At 43.6% G+C, this 14,009-nt stretch overlaps 1 protein-coding gene across 1 annotated transcript; it reads left to right on the forward strand.

Moving 5' to 3' along the window:
- Nucleotides 1-469: 469 nt before the first annotated feature.
- LOC147979757 (splicing factor YJU2-like) lies at nucleotides 470-4,080 on the forward strand. The gene is made up of 8 exons (XM_087547152.1): nucleotides 470-813; nucleotides 1,395-1,544; nucleotides 1,638-1,772; nucleotides 1,886-1,951; nucleotides 2,104-2,169; nucleotides 2,264-2,359; nucleotides 3,078-3,159; nucleotides 3,472-4,080. Exons 1-8 carry the CDS (start codon nucleotides 616-618, stop codon nucleotides 3,684-3,686), a joined length of 1,008 nt encoding a protein of 335 aa, XP_087403278.1. The 5' UTR covers nucleotides 470-615; the 3' UTR covers nucleotides 3,687-4,080.
- Nucleotides 4,081-14,009: the final 9,929 nt, after the last annotated feature.

The raw sequence follows: 14,009 nt of genomic DNA on the forward strand, positions 1-14,009 counted from the left end.
AAATATTTGTTAAATTTAAAAATATTCATGCATTTCAAATATTGTTGAACCAATTTCTTTTAAAAAAATGTTCGTTGATTCTAGAAATATTCCCCTATTCAAGAAAAATGATTTAAAAATGTTCACAATTTTAATAAAATGTTTGCAAATATTATAAATTTTTATTAATTCAAAATATTCATGATTTTAGAAAAAAAAATCTGTAAAAATATTCGTGTATTTGAAAATTGTTCATGATTTCAGATATGTTCAAGAGTATAAAAAAATGTTCATGATTTTCAAAAAAAATCATGACTTAACAAAAATGATAGTGATATTGTATCTCGGTGATGCAACAAACTGTGGTCAGGGCCATTGAAGATTATGATTTTTCTTTATTCCATTTGCGTTTTGCTAGTATTATTTCAGCTCTAAAATAAATAAATATTATACGTTGATCTTTTTTTTTGAGAAATTTATACGTTGATAATATCCTTGGTTGTCATCACGCCGAAACGGGCGCAACCCAAACTCGCCGCCTTTGCGACCCGCCGCCCCCGAAACGACCGACCCGCTCCTCCCTCCTCTCCGGCGTGTCCAACCTACTGCTCCGGCTAGCTTTCCGGCGGCGGCGCGATGGGTGAGCGGAAGGTGCTGAACAAGTACTACCCGCCGGACTTCGACCCGGCGAAGATCCCGCGGCGGAAGCAGCCTAAGAACCAGCAGATCAAGGTGCGCATGATGCTTCCCATGAGCATCCGGTGTGGCACCTGCGGCACCTACATCTACAAGGGCACCAAATTCAACTCGCGCAAGGAGGACTGCATCGGCGAGGTACGCACGCGCCCCCGCCCGTCCGTTTGTCGTGATACCTAGGCTTAGTTATTTAACCCTAGCGTCGTGGTGGGCTCGAATTGCACAAATTGAGTCGATTGACGCTCCAATTTGTGAACGGTACTATCAATTTTAACGTACTGTTTGCCCGTTGATGCTTGTTCCAGTCTGTGCAGAACCAAACAGCTATAATTCAGTGATCCGAGTTGTAGAGCTATTGCTAGTGAAACAAACTACTCAAATCAAATTGTCTGCCTTCATTTTTAATAATCTTCATCGGCATGCAGCACAAAGTTCATGGGCGCATTCAAAGTTAATAACTCACATTTCATCTTGAAGTGCCCTGCACTATATTATTGCTGTAATGCAGTTTAACTGTTATTCCAAGAGTGTCGAGTCGAATTTACAACCATTACTGGAATCTGGGTTTCATCACTATAGGGGGATCATTATCTTCTATGATGTTATCCATGGCATGGAATTCTTGAATTCTATATCCATATTGACGATGCATATTTTCTTTATTGATATTGATACAATTGAAATCCATGCTAATGTGATTATTTTTCTTCTATGTGCAGACATACTTGGGCATACAAATTTTTAGATTTTACTTCAAGTGTACTAGGTGCTCAGCTGAGATTACCTTCAAAACAGACCCCCAGAATTCAGACTACACGGTGGAATCTGGGGCTAGTCGTAATTTTGAACCTTGGCGTGAAGAGGATGAGGTGAGTGATATATGGAAAATTCTGAGCACAGCTTTTATCTTTCGACCAGCTTGAGCTTCAATTAAATCATGGGGATTTATTTCCATTGTTCAGGTTGTGGATAAAGAGAAGAGGAAGCGAGAAGCAGAGGAGATGGGCGATGCAATGAGAGCACTGGAGAACAGAGCAATGGATTCAAAGCAAGACATGGACATACTTGCCGCTTTAGAAGAGATGCGATCGATGAAGGTATGATCTGGTCATCTTGCCAACCTCTTAAGTTCAGTTAACCTGTACTTGTACATGCACATGAAATCTTGACTTTACTGACTACTGACATCGTTTTATTGTGCTGTTTACAGTCTAGACATGCTGGAGTCTCCGTTGACCAGATGCTTGAAATTTTGAAGCATTCCGCTCATCAAAAGGCAAGATCTCACAAGCTTTGTTTTCTGTATAATTGATAAAAGTTTCACGTTTGGGTAATATGTAGGTTATTTTGCTTATGGCATGGTGGTCCTGTGGTATCATTTTATTAAAATCTTTTCTCTAATAATGGCCATTTTGTGTGTGGTTACAGGAGGAAAAAACAGTAGCAGAACTAGATGAAGAAGACGAAGAACTCATCAAATCAATCACTTTCAGAGTAATCCTCTATGTCAACATTCATATGTACCTGCATGTGCAAACTTGTATTTGAATTTTTTTTTCTAACCCTGTCATACTGTTGGTTATTGCAGAACTCGAAAGATTATGTTAAACGGATCGAAGACGATGACGATGACGACGATGGTGACAATTTTGGTATACCAGGACAGTCAAGTGTCACGTCAAAGGTACTTGTCTCACTGTATTGTGTTTTCTTCCTTTTCTTTTCTGTTTCTATTTCATATTGCATGTTCTGTGGTCTTAAGTATCGATTGTTGAAAGATCACTGTAGACCATTAGCTTGAGTTTAATTTGTTATTTCGAAACTAGCTGACCTGATAAAGCAGCCATCAGTTACAACATCAAAACATGTCACTTATCATTTTTGCGTACTTACTCTATTTGAAGGATTTTGACATTCCTCTTCTTGATATGAAAACTGTAAATATGCAGCTTTTATATAGATTTGTTCAAAGTGTAAGCTAGCTAATGACTGAACTTGAAATTGCCAAAATTATCGTCTTCTGTGAAGTGTTTGTTGTAGTTTCTCTAGGACGCTTTCAGTTTTGCATTAGATATAGCAACAGTTGAGATTAACGGAGGAAGACATTTTGAACTCAAATCCTCTTACAAGAGTAAATGCTGGTCATTGAGCAATGTGTAGTATAGAACTTATATCAAACATTGTCATAAATCTAATGGTGTTATGGTCTTATGGTCTTATGGAGTAGCCCTCATTGAGTCATTGTAGCAATTTCTATGGAAGATATTATGCAGTTTTTCTATGCAGAGGATATTGCTTACTTCTCCCCGTGCCATGAGTATGCTCATGTATTTGCAGTTTTCAGTTCGACGTCTCTTGAACTTGTTTGTTTAGTGAACTGACAGTTCCTACTTTTTATGCAGATTAATGGATCATCTGAATCAATGACGAATCCTACAGATGTCTTGACCAAAGCTAATGGACCTGAGAGTGCCAATAAAGAAGGTAGACACTCATATGCGCTCACCTTGTTTTTTCACTGTATCACTAATATTGTTAAGGGCACATGCAGAATCCGAGAATTCCATATTTTAGAACTTGCTATTTCAATGTTTATGCGCTGACCTTGATCCTGTTTCACATATCACGCAGCCTATTTTGGCCATCACTATATTTTATCATGGATTACCAACGTCAACCTTGTTTTATGTCGCTATTTGCCTCTATTTTTACTTGTGTTATTTTCTTTTTATGTGATCAAACAGTGTTCCGTTTTGAAAACAAATGTGTTGCTTACATTTAAACATTGCTCTACAGGAAACAAGAGCTTGGCATCTAGGATGCCCAAATTCATAGTAAAACCAAAGGCCACTGGTGCAAATCCTCAGAAGAAACAGAAGACAGAAACCCACGCCGTCCAAGATAACGGCAAAGCACCGGCTGCTGAGAATAAAAATGAAGCTTCAGTAGAGAAGACCAATGTTCTTCAGTCCCTCTGCCAGTATGATGATAGCGATGAAAGTGATGACTGAAGACAAGACAACCCCCTGGAACACGGATGTGTTAGTTTTTTTTTTCGAGAAAACACAAGAGAGCTTGGGGGGGGGGGGGGGGGGGGGGGGTTGGTTATGGTTACAAGCCTCCTAGGAAGCGGTTACAACTCTGAACACTAGTCAATGGACATCGGTTACAAGCCTCCTAGGAGACGGTTACAACTCTGAACGCTAGTCAATGGACTAACACGGATGTGTTAGTCTAAGTCTGTAAATTGTCTTCTCTTGCAAAATCTCTGCTGCCAACTTTTAGTCCGCCGTGTTGAAAACCTATGGCAACTAGTAATAGTTTAGACTACAGATAGAGTTGTGTTTGGGATACATTTGTAACATTAACAAATTCAGATTTTGTTCAAAATTGATATTTTTCTAATTTTTGTTTTAAAATTGAGATTATGGATGCATCACTGCCATCTCTATTAATGTCTTTGTCCTATGACCGCGAGTCGATTTTTCTGTGCAATTTTTCTCTTCGACATCAGATTGCATCACAGGGGCAGCAGAGAGAGCACCAACAGTCACCCCAAACCCCCTGCGACGGAGGAGCAGCCAAGGCACGAAGGCAAACTGTCTACTCCCTCCGTTCCAAATTACTTGCTTTAGATTTGTCTAGATATAGAGGTATCTAGCACTAAAATGAGTCTAGATACATCCATATCTAGACAAATCTAAGACAAGTAATTTGGAACGGAGGGAGTACATGGCAACGCTGATCCGTCAACAGCCTCCCACGCCACAACACGCATCCTCGCTACGACACTGAGGGCATCGGAGAGGGAGGGGGCACGTCCTTTAAAGACCAAGGCAATGAGACAGACCACTGCATTCCGGTGCTTCCATCAATGAGACAGACCACGGCACTCCGATGCTTCCATCAATGAGATATCAAAAGAGATGCCGATCGTGAACAGAAGTCTGACCCCACAATCACGCTGGCAAACAGGCAACCCAAGACAAAGTGGTCCACTGGCTTGGGGGTCGAGGGACAGAGGCGGCAGCCTGCCTCGATGATCGTCTTCCGTAGCGGGATCTCCCGTGTTGATGCGGGCGAGCACGAGCGGCCAGCCGAAGAATTTGACTCTCAACAGCGCATCCGCTGAGCCGCACAAGAGCGTCCATGCTGCTAGTAGAGGGCTACTCGTGGAGAGCGCATTGTGAGGAGCCGAGCCGAGCATGAGCCGACGCTCGTCATCATGACGCACCGCAAACACCCAGCTCAGCTGGTGGAGCAGGAAGGCACACTGCCTCGTCCCAGACTAGATGAGTTGAGGCACCAGCGCGCCCATCCAACTCGTGTGCTTGGACATGTCAAGCTGTAGCATTAATCACTCACCTGTGTCCAGCATCGTAGGGACTCTTTTCAGAGGATGGGCGGGGCGCATTGGATGAGCATCTGCTTCGCTACTTGACCGAAAGGAACATCAATCTATATCTTCATCTATGAAGCACCGATACGACGACACTGACACATCAATACGAGTACGAGGATACGAGACACGACAATATGTGCTTGCGACGGCGACCAGAGGGCCGTTATGCTGCAACCTGCCAAACGCAAGTTGTGCGAGGCAATTTGCTCTCCGCTCGTGTGTGGATGGAGGGTTAGCTGCGCCTGGCAGAGAGGGTGCAAGATGAAGACAACGCGAGGAGCACGTTCCAACGGTCCTGTGGTTGGATGGTTAGGAGGACGGTGGTATCCCAGCCCACCGGGGTTCAAATCCTGATGCTCATGTTTATCTTGGATTTATTTCAGGATTTTCGGCGATGTACATTCCGTGGGAGGAGACGTTCCCGTCGACTACGAGGCACCTACGGTGACTCCGTAAAATCTTAAGATGATATGTCGGTTCAGTCTCTCGGAGATACTCATAGGGGTAGGATGTGTGTGTGCGTTCATAGGGGTGAGTGTATGCATGCATATATGAGCGCTTGCGGCTGTATTGTGTTAAAAACGGCTACCCTTTGTAACACCCACGATGCGGCTATATCTCCCACGTGTCGGAGCACGACTTAGAGGCATAACCGCATAGTAGGCATGCCGCAAGAGGGGTAATCTTTACGCATCCCATGTACTGAATATGAAAGGGATAAAGAGTTGGCTTACAATCGCCACTTCAAACAATACATAAATATATCATACAACATTCAGAATACAATCAAGATCCGACTACGGAACCAAAATAAAGAAAAGACAACCCCAATTGCTAGATCCCCGATCGACCCAACTGGGCCCCACTACTGGTCAAAAGGAAACGAAACACAACAACGAAAAGGTCTTCATCGAGCTCCCACTTGAGCTCGGTTGCGTCATCTGCACTGGTTTCATCGGCACCTGCAAACTGGTTTTGGAAGTAACTGTGAGTCACGGGGACTCAGCAATCTCACACCCTCGCGATCAAGACTATTTAAGCTTAAGGGTAGGAAAAGGTAGTGAGGTGGAGCTGTAGCAAGCACTAGCATATATGGTGGCTAACTTACGCAAATGAGAGCGAGAAGAGAAGCAAAGCAACGGTCGTGAAGCTAGAAGTGACCACAATCCTGAAACTACTTACGCACAAACATAACTCCAAAGCCGTGTTCACTTCCCGGACTCCGCCGAGAAGAGACCACCACAGCTACACACGCGGTTGATTCATTTTAGTTAAGTCAAGTGTCAAGTTCTCTACAACCGGATATTAACAAATTCCCATCTGCCCATAACCGCGGGCATGGCTTTCGAAAGTTCAAAACCCTACAGGGGTGTCCCAACTTAGCCCATCACAAGCTCTCATGGTCAACGAAGGATATTCCTTCTCCCAGGAAGACCCGATCAGACTCGGAATCCCGGTTACAAGACATTTTGACAATGGTAAAACAAGACCAGCAAAGCCACCTGAATGTGCCGACAAATCCCGATAGGAGCTGCACATATCTCGTTCTCAGGGCACACCGGATGGGCAAGACGTCGGGTTGGCATAAACCCTGGTTGCCCAGGGGGCGCTGGACATCGCCCAGTTTGGACCAACACTCAGAGGAGCACTGGCCCGGGGGTTTAAAATAAAGATGACCCTTGAGTCTGCAGAACCCAAGGGAAAAAGGCTTAGGTGGCAAATGGTAAAACCAAGGTTGGGCCTTGCTGGAGGAGTTTTATTCAAAGCGAACTGTCAAGGGGTTCCCATTATAACCCAACTACGTAAGGAACGCAAAATGAAGGAACATAACACCGGTATGACGGGAACTAGGGCGGAAAGAGTAGAACAAAACACCAGGCATAAGGCCGAGCCTTCCACCCTTTACCAAGTATATAGGTGCATTAAAGTAAACAAGATATAATAGTAATGATATCCCAACAATATCCATGTTCCAACTGTTGGGTTTCGTAGTAATTTCAAAAAATTTCCTACGCGCACCCAAGATCATGGTGATGCATAGCAACGAGAGGGGAGAGTATGATCTACGTACCCTTGTAGATCGACAACGGAAGCGTTTGGTTGATGTAGTCGTACGTCTCCACGGCCCGACCGATCAAGCACCGAAACTACGGTACCTCCGAGTTCTAGCACACGTTCAGCTCGATGACGATCCCCGGACTCCGATCCAACAAAGTGTCGGGGAAGAGTTCCGTCAGTACGACGGCATGGTGACGATCTTGATGTACTACCGTCGCAGGGCTTCGCCTAAGCACCGCTACAATATTATCGAGGACTATGGTGGAAGGGGGCACCGCACACGGCTAAGAATATGATCACGTGGATCAACTTGTGTCTCTAGGGGTGCCCCTGCCTCCGTATATAAAGGTTCAAGGGAGGGGGGCCGGTCGGCCAAGGTGTGGCGCGCCAGGAGGAGTCCTACTCCTTCTGGGAGTAGGACTCCCCCCTTTCCTAGTTGGAATAGGATTCGTGGAGGGGGGGGGGGGAAGAGGAGAGAGAGGAGGAAGGGGGGCCGGCCCCCTCTCCTTGTCCAATTCGGAAAAAGGGGGGAGGGGCGCGCGGCCCATCTCTGGCCACCTCTCCTCTCTTCCACTAAGGCCCACTAAGGCCCATATACCTCCCGGGGGGTTCCGGTAACCTCCCGGTACTCCGGTAAAATCCCGATTTCACCCGGAACACTTCCGATATCCAAACATAGGCTTCCAATATATCAATCTTTATGTCTCGACCATTTCGAGACTCCTCGTCATGTCCGTGATCACATCCGGGACTCCGAACAACCTTCGGTACATCAAAATGCATAAACTCATAATATAACTGTCATCGTAACCTTAAGCGTGCGGACCCTACGGGTTCGAGAACAATGTAGACATGACCGAGACACGTCTCCGGTCAATAACCAATAGCGGAACCTGGATGCTCATATTGGCTCCTACATATTCTACGAAGATCTTTTATCGGTCAGACCGCATAACAACATACGTTGTTCCCTTTGTCATCAGTATGTTACTTGCCCGAGATTCGATCGTCGGTATCCTATACCTAGTTCAATCTCCTTACCGGCAAGTCTCTTTACTCATTCTGTAATACATCATCCCGCAACTAACTCATTAGTTGCAATGCTTGCAAGGCTTAACTGATGTGCATTACCGAGAGGGCCTAGAGATACCTCTCCGACAATCGGAGTGACAAATCCTAATCTCGAAATACGCCAACCCAACATGTACCTTTGGAGACACCCGTAGAGCTCCTTTATAATCACCCAGTTACGTTGTGACGTTTGGTAGCACACAAAGTGTTCCTCTGGCAAACGGGAGTTGCATAATCTCATAGTCATAGGAACATGTATAAGTCATGAAGAAAGCAATAGCAACATACTAAACGATCGGGTGCTAAGCTAATGGAATGGGTCATGTCAATCAGATCATTCAACTAATGATGTGATCCCGTTAATCAAATAACAACTCTTTGTCCATGGTTAGGAAACATAACCATCTTTGATTAACGAGCTAGTCAAGTAGAGGCATACTAGTGACACTCTGTTTGTCTATGTATTCACACATGTATTATGTTTCCGGTTAATACAATTCTAGCATGAATAATAAACTTTTATCATGATATAAGGAAATAAATAATAACTTTATTATCGCCTCTAGGGCATATTTCCTTCAGTCTCCCACTTGCACTAGAGTCAATAATCTAGATTACACAGTAATGATTCTAACACCCATGGAGCCTTGGTGTTGATCATGTTTTGCTCGTGGAAGAGGCTTAGTCAACGGGTCTGCAACATTCAGATCCGTATGTATCTTGCAAATCTCTATGTCTCCCACCTGGACTAGATCCCGGATGGAATTGAAGCGTCTCTTGATGTGCTTGGTTCTCTTGTGAAATCTGGATTCCTTTGCCAAGGCAATTGAACCAGTATTGTCACAAAAGATTTTCATTGGACCCAATGCACTAGGTATGATACCTAGATCGGATATGAACTCCTTCATCCAGACTCCTTCATTCGCTGCTTCCGAAGCAGCTATGTATTCCGCTTCACACGTAGATCCCGCCACGACGCTCTGTTTAGAACTGCACCAACTAACAGCTCCACCGTTTAATGTAAACACGTATCCGGTTTGCGATTTAGAATCGTCCGGATCAGTGTCAAAGCTTGCATCAACGTAACCGTTTACGATGAGCTCTTTGTCACCTCCATATACGAGAAACATATCCTTTTCAGGTACTTCAGGATGTTCTTGACCGCTGTCCAGTGATCCACTCCTGGATTACTTTGGTACCTCCCTGCTAGACTTATAGCAAGGCACACATCAGGTCTGGTACACAGCATTGCATACATGATAGAGCCTATGGCTGAAGCATAGGGAACATCTTTCATCTTCTCTCTATCTTCTGCAGTGGTCGGGCATTGAGTCCGACTCAACTTCACACCTTGTAACACAGGCAAGAACCCTTTCTTTGCTTGATCCATTTTGAACTTCTTCAAAATCTTGTCAAGGTATGTGCTTTGTGAAAGTCCAATTAAACGTCTTGATCTATCTCTATAGATCTTTATGCCTAATATGTAAGCAGCTTCACCGAGGTCTTTCATTGAAAAACTCTTATTCAAGTATCCCTTTATGCTATCGAGAAATTCTATATCATTTCCAATCAGTAATATGTCATCCACATATAATATCAGAAATGCTACAGAGCTCCCACTCACTTTCTTGTAAATACAGGCTTCTCCAAAAGTCTGTATAAAACCAAATGCTTTGATCACACTATCAAAGCGTTTATTCCAACTCCGAGAGGCTTGCACCAGTCCATAAATGGATCGCTGGAGCTTGCACACTTTGTTAGCTCCCTTTGGATCGACAAAACCTTCCGGTTGCATCATATACAACTCTTCTTCCAGAAATCCATTCAGGAATGCAGTTTTGACATCCATCTGCCAAATTTCATAATCATAAAATGCGGCAATTGCTAACATGATTCGGACAGACTTAAGCATCGCTACAGGTGAGAAGGTCTCATCGTAGTCAATCCCTTGAACTTGCCGAAACCCTTTTGCGACAAGTCGAGCTTTGTAGACAGTAATATTACCGTCGGCGTCAGTCTTCTTCTTGAAGATCCATTTATTCTCAATTGCTTGCCGATCATTGGGCAAGTCAACCAAAGTCCATACTTTGTTCTCATACATGGATCCCATCTCAGATTTCATGGCTTCAAGCCATTTTGCTGAATCTGGGCTCACCATCGCTTCTTCATAGTTCGTAGGTTCATCATGATCTAGTAGCATGACTTCCAGAACAGGATTACCGTACCACTCTGGTGCGGATCTCACTCTGGTTGATCTACGAGGTTCAGTAGTATCTTGTTCTGAAGTTTCATGATCATTATCATTAGCTTCCTCACTAATTGGTGTAGGTGTCATAGAAACAGTTTTCTGTGATGCACTACTTTCCAATAAGGGAGCAGGTACAATTACCTCGTCAAGTTCTACTTTCCTCCCACTCACTTCTTTCGAGAGAAACTCCTTCTCCAGAAATTTTCTGAACTTAGCAACAAAAGTCTTGCCTTCGGATCTGTGATAGAAGGTGTATCCAATAGTCTCCTTTGGATATCCTATGAAGACACATTTCTTCGATTTGGGTTCGATCTTATCAGGTTGAAGCTTTTTCACATAAGCATCGCAGCCCCAAACTTTTAGAAATGACAACTTTGGTTTCTTGCCAAACCATAGTTCATAAGGCGTCGTCTCAACGGATTTTGATGGTGCCCTATTTAACGTGAATGCGGCCGTCTCCAAAGCATAACCCCAAAACGATAGCGGTAAATCAGTAAGAGACATCATAGATCGCACCATATCTAGTAAAGTACGATTACGACGTTCGGACACACCATTACGCTGTGGTGTTCCGGGTGGCGTGAGTTGCGAAACTATTCCGCATTGTTTCAAATGTACACCAAACTCGTAACTCAAATATTCTCCTCCACGATCAGATTGTAGAAACTTTATTTTCTTGTTACGATGATTTTCAACTTCACTCTGAAATTCTTTGAACTTTTCAAACGTTTCAGACTTATGTTTCATTAAGTAGATATACCCATATCTGCTTAAATCATCTGTGAAGGTGAGAAAATAACGATATCCGCCACGAGCCTCAATATTCATCGGACCACATACATCTGTATGTATGATTTCCAACAAATCTGTTGCTCTCTCCATAGTACCGGAGAACGGTGTTTTAGTCATCTTGCCCGTGAGGCACGGTTCGCAAGTACCAAGTGATTCATAATCAAGTGGTTCCAAAAGTCCATCAGTATGGAGTTTCTTCATGCGCTTTACACCGATATGACCTAAACGGCAGTGCCACAAATAAGTTGCACTATCATTATCAACTCTGCATCTTTTGGTTTCAACATTATGAATATGTGTGTTACTACTATCGAGATTCAATAAGAATAGACCACTCTTCAGGGGTGCATGACCATAAAAGATATTACTCATATAAATAGAACAACCATTATTCTCTGATTTAAATGAATAACCGTCTCGCATCAAACAAGATCCATATATAATGTTCATGCTTAACGCTGGCACCAAATAACAATTATTTAGGTCTAATATTAATCCCGAAGGTAGATGTAGAGGTAGCGTGCCGACCGCGATCACATCGACTTTGGAACTGTTTCCCACGCGCATCATCACCTCGTCCTTAGCCAATCTTCGCTTAATCCATAGTCCCTGTTTCGAGTTGCAAATATTAGCAACAGAACCAGTATCAAATACCCAGGTGCTACTGCGAGCATTAGTAAGGTACACATCAATAACATGTATATCACATATACCTTTGTTCACCTTGCCATCCTTCTTATCCGCCAAATACTTGGGGCAGTTCCGCTTCCAGTGACCAGTCTGCTTGTAGTAGAAGCACTCAGTTTCAGGCTTAGGTTCAGACTTGAGTTTCTTCTCTTGAGCAGCAACTTGCTTGCTGTTCTTCTTGAAGTTCCCCTTCTTCTTCCCTTTGCCCTTTTTCTTGAAACTAGTGGACTTGTTGACCATCAACACTTGATGCTCCTTTTTGATTTCTACCTCCGCAGCTTTCAGCATTGCGAAGAGCTCGGGAATAGTCTTATTCATCCCTTGCATATTATAGTTCATCACGAAGCTCTTGTAGCTTGGTGGCAGTGATTGGAGAATTTTGTCAATGACGCAATCATCTGGAAGATTAACTCCCATTTGAATCAAGTGATTATTATACCCAGACATTTTGAGTATATGCTCACTGACAGAACTGTTCTCCTCCATTTTGCAGCTATAGAACTTATTGGAGACTTCATATCTCTCAATCCGGGCATTTGCTTGAAATATTAACTTCAACTCCTGGAACATCTCATATGCTCCATGACGTTCAAAACGTCGTTGAAGTCCCGGTTCTAAGCCGTAAAGCATGGCACACTGAACTATCGAGTAGTCATCAGCTTTGCTCTGCCAGACGTTCACAACATCTGGTGTTGCTCCAGCAGCAGGCCTGGCACCCAGCGGTGCTTCCAGGACGTAATTCTTCTGTGCAGCAATGAGGATAATCCTCAAGTTACGGACCCAGTCCGTGTAATTGCTACCATCTTCTTTCAACTTTGCTTTCTCAAGGAACGCATTAAAATTTAACGGAACAACAACACGGGCCATTTATCTACAATCATACATAAACAAGCAAGATACTATCAGGTACTAAGTTCATGATAAATTTAGGTTCAGTTAATCATATTACTTAAAGAACTCCCACTTAGATAGACATCCCTCTAATCATCTAAGTGATTACGTGATCCAAATCAACTAAACCATGTCCGATCATCACGTGAGATGGAGTAGTTTCATTGGTGAACATCACTATGTTGATCATATCTACTATATGATTCACGCTCGACCTTTCGGTCTCCGTGTTCCGAGGCCATATCTGTATATGCTTGGCTCGTCAAGTATAACCTGAGTATTCCGCGTGTGCAACTGTTTTGCACCCGTTGTATTTGAACGTAGAGCCTATCACACCCGATCATCACGTGGTGTCTCAGCACAAAGAACTTTCGCAACGGTGCATACTCAGGGAGAACACTTCTTGATAATTTAGTGAGAGATCATCTTATAATGCTACCGTCAATCAAAGCAAGATAAGATGCATAAAAGGTAAACATCACATGCAATCAATATAAGTGATATGATATGGCCATCATCATCTTGTGCTTGTGATCTCCATCTCCGAAGCACCGTCATGATCACCATCGTCACCGGCGCGACACCTTGATCTCCATCGTAGCATCATTGTAGTCTCGCCAATCTTATGCTTCCACGACTATCGCTACCTCTTAGTGATAAAGTAAAGCATTACAGCGCGATTGCATTGCATACAATAAAGCGACAACCATATGGCTCCTGCCAGTTGCCGATAACTCGGTTACAAAAGATGATCATCTCATACAATAAAATTTAGCATCATGTCTTGACCATATCACATCACAACATGCCCTGCAAAAACAAGTTAGACGTCCTCTACTTTGTTGTTGCATGTTTTACGTGGCTGCTACGGGCATAAGCAAGAACCAATCTTACCTACGCATCAAAACCACAACGATAGTTTGTCAAGTTGGTGCTGTTTTAACCTTCGCAAGGACCAGGCGTAGCCACACTCGGTTCAACTAAAGTTGGAGAAACTGTCACCCGCAAGCCACCTATGTGCAAAGCACGTCGGGAGAACCGGTCTCGCGTAAGCGTACGCGTAATGTTGGTCCGGGCCGCTTCGTCCAACAATACCGCCGAACCAAAGTATGACATGCTGGTAAGCAGTATGACTTATATCGCCCACAACTCACTTGTGTTCTACTCGTGCATATAACATCAACA

Source organism: Triticum urartu, chromosome 3A, assembly GCF_056163025.1.
Source record: "Triticum urartu cultivar PI428250 chromosome 3A, HENAU_Tu73, whole genome shotgun sequence".
In the NCBI taxonomy this organism is placed as follows: domain Eukaryota; kingdom Viridiplantae; phylum Streptophyta; class Magnoliopsida; order Poales; family Poaceae; genus Triticum; species Triticum urartu.

Coding starts and splice junctions, on each gene's coding strand:
- LOC147979757 (XM_087547152.1), top strand. CDS start 616: ATGGGTGAGCGGAAGGTGCTGAACAAGTACTACCCGCCGGACTTCGAC. Junction 2,170..2,263: donor TCAAATCAATCACTTTCAGA/GTAATCCTCTAT, acceptor TGGTTATTGCAG/AACTCGAAAGATTATGTTAA. Junction 2,360..3,077: donor AGTCAAGTGTCACGTCAAAG/GTACTTGTCTCA, acceptor CTTTTTATGCAG/ATTAATGGATCATCTGAATC.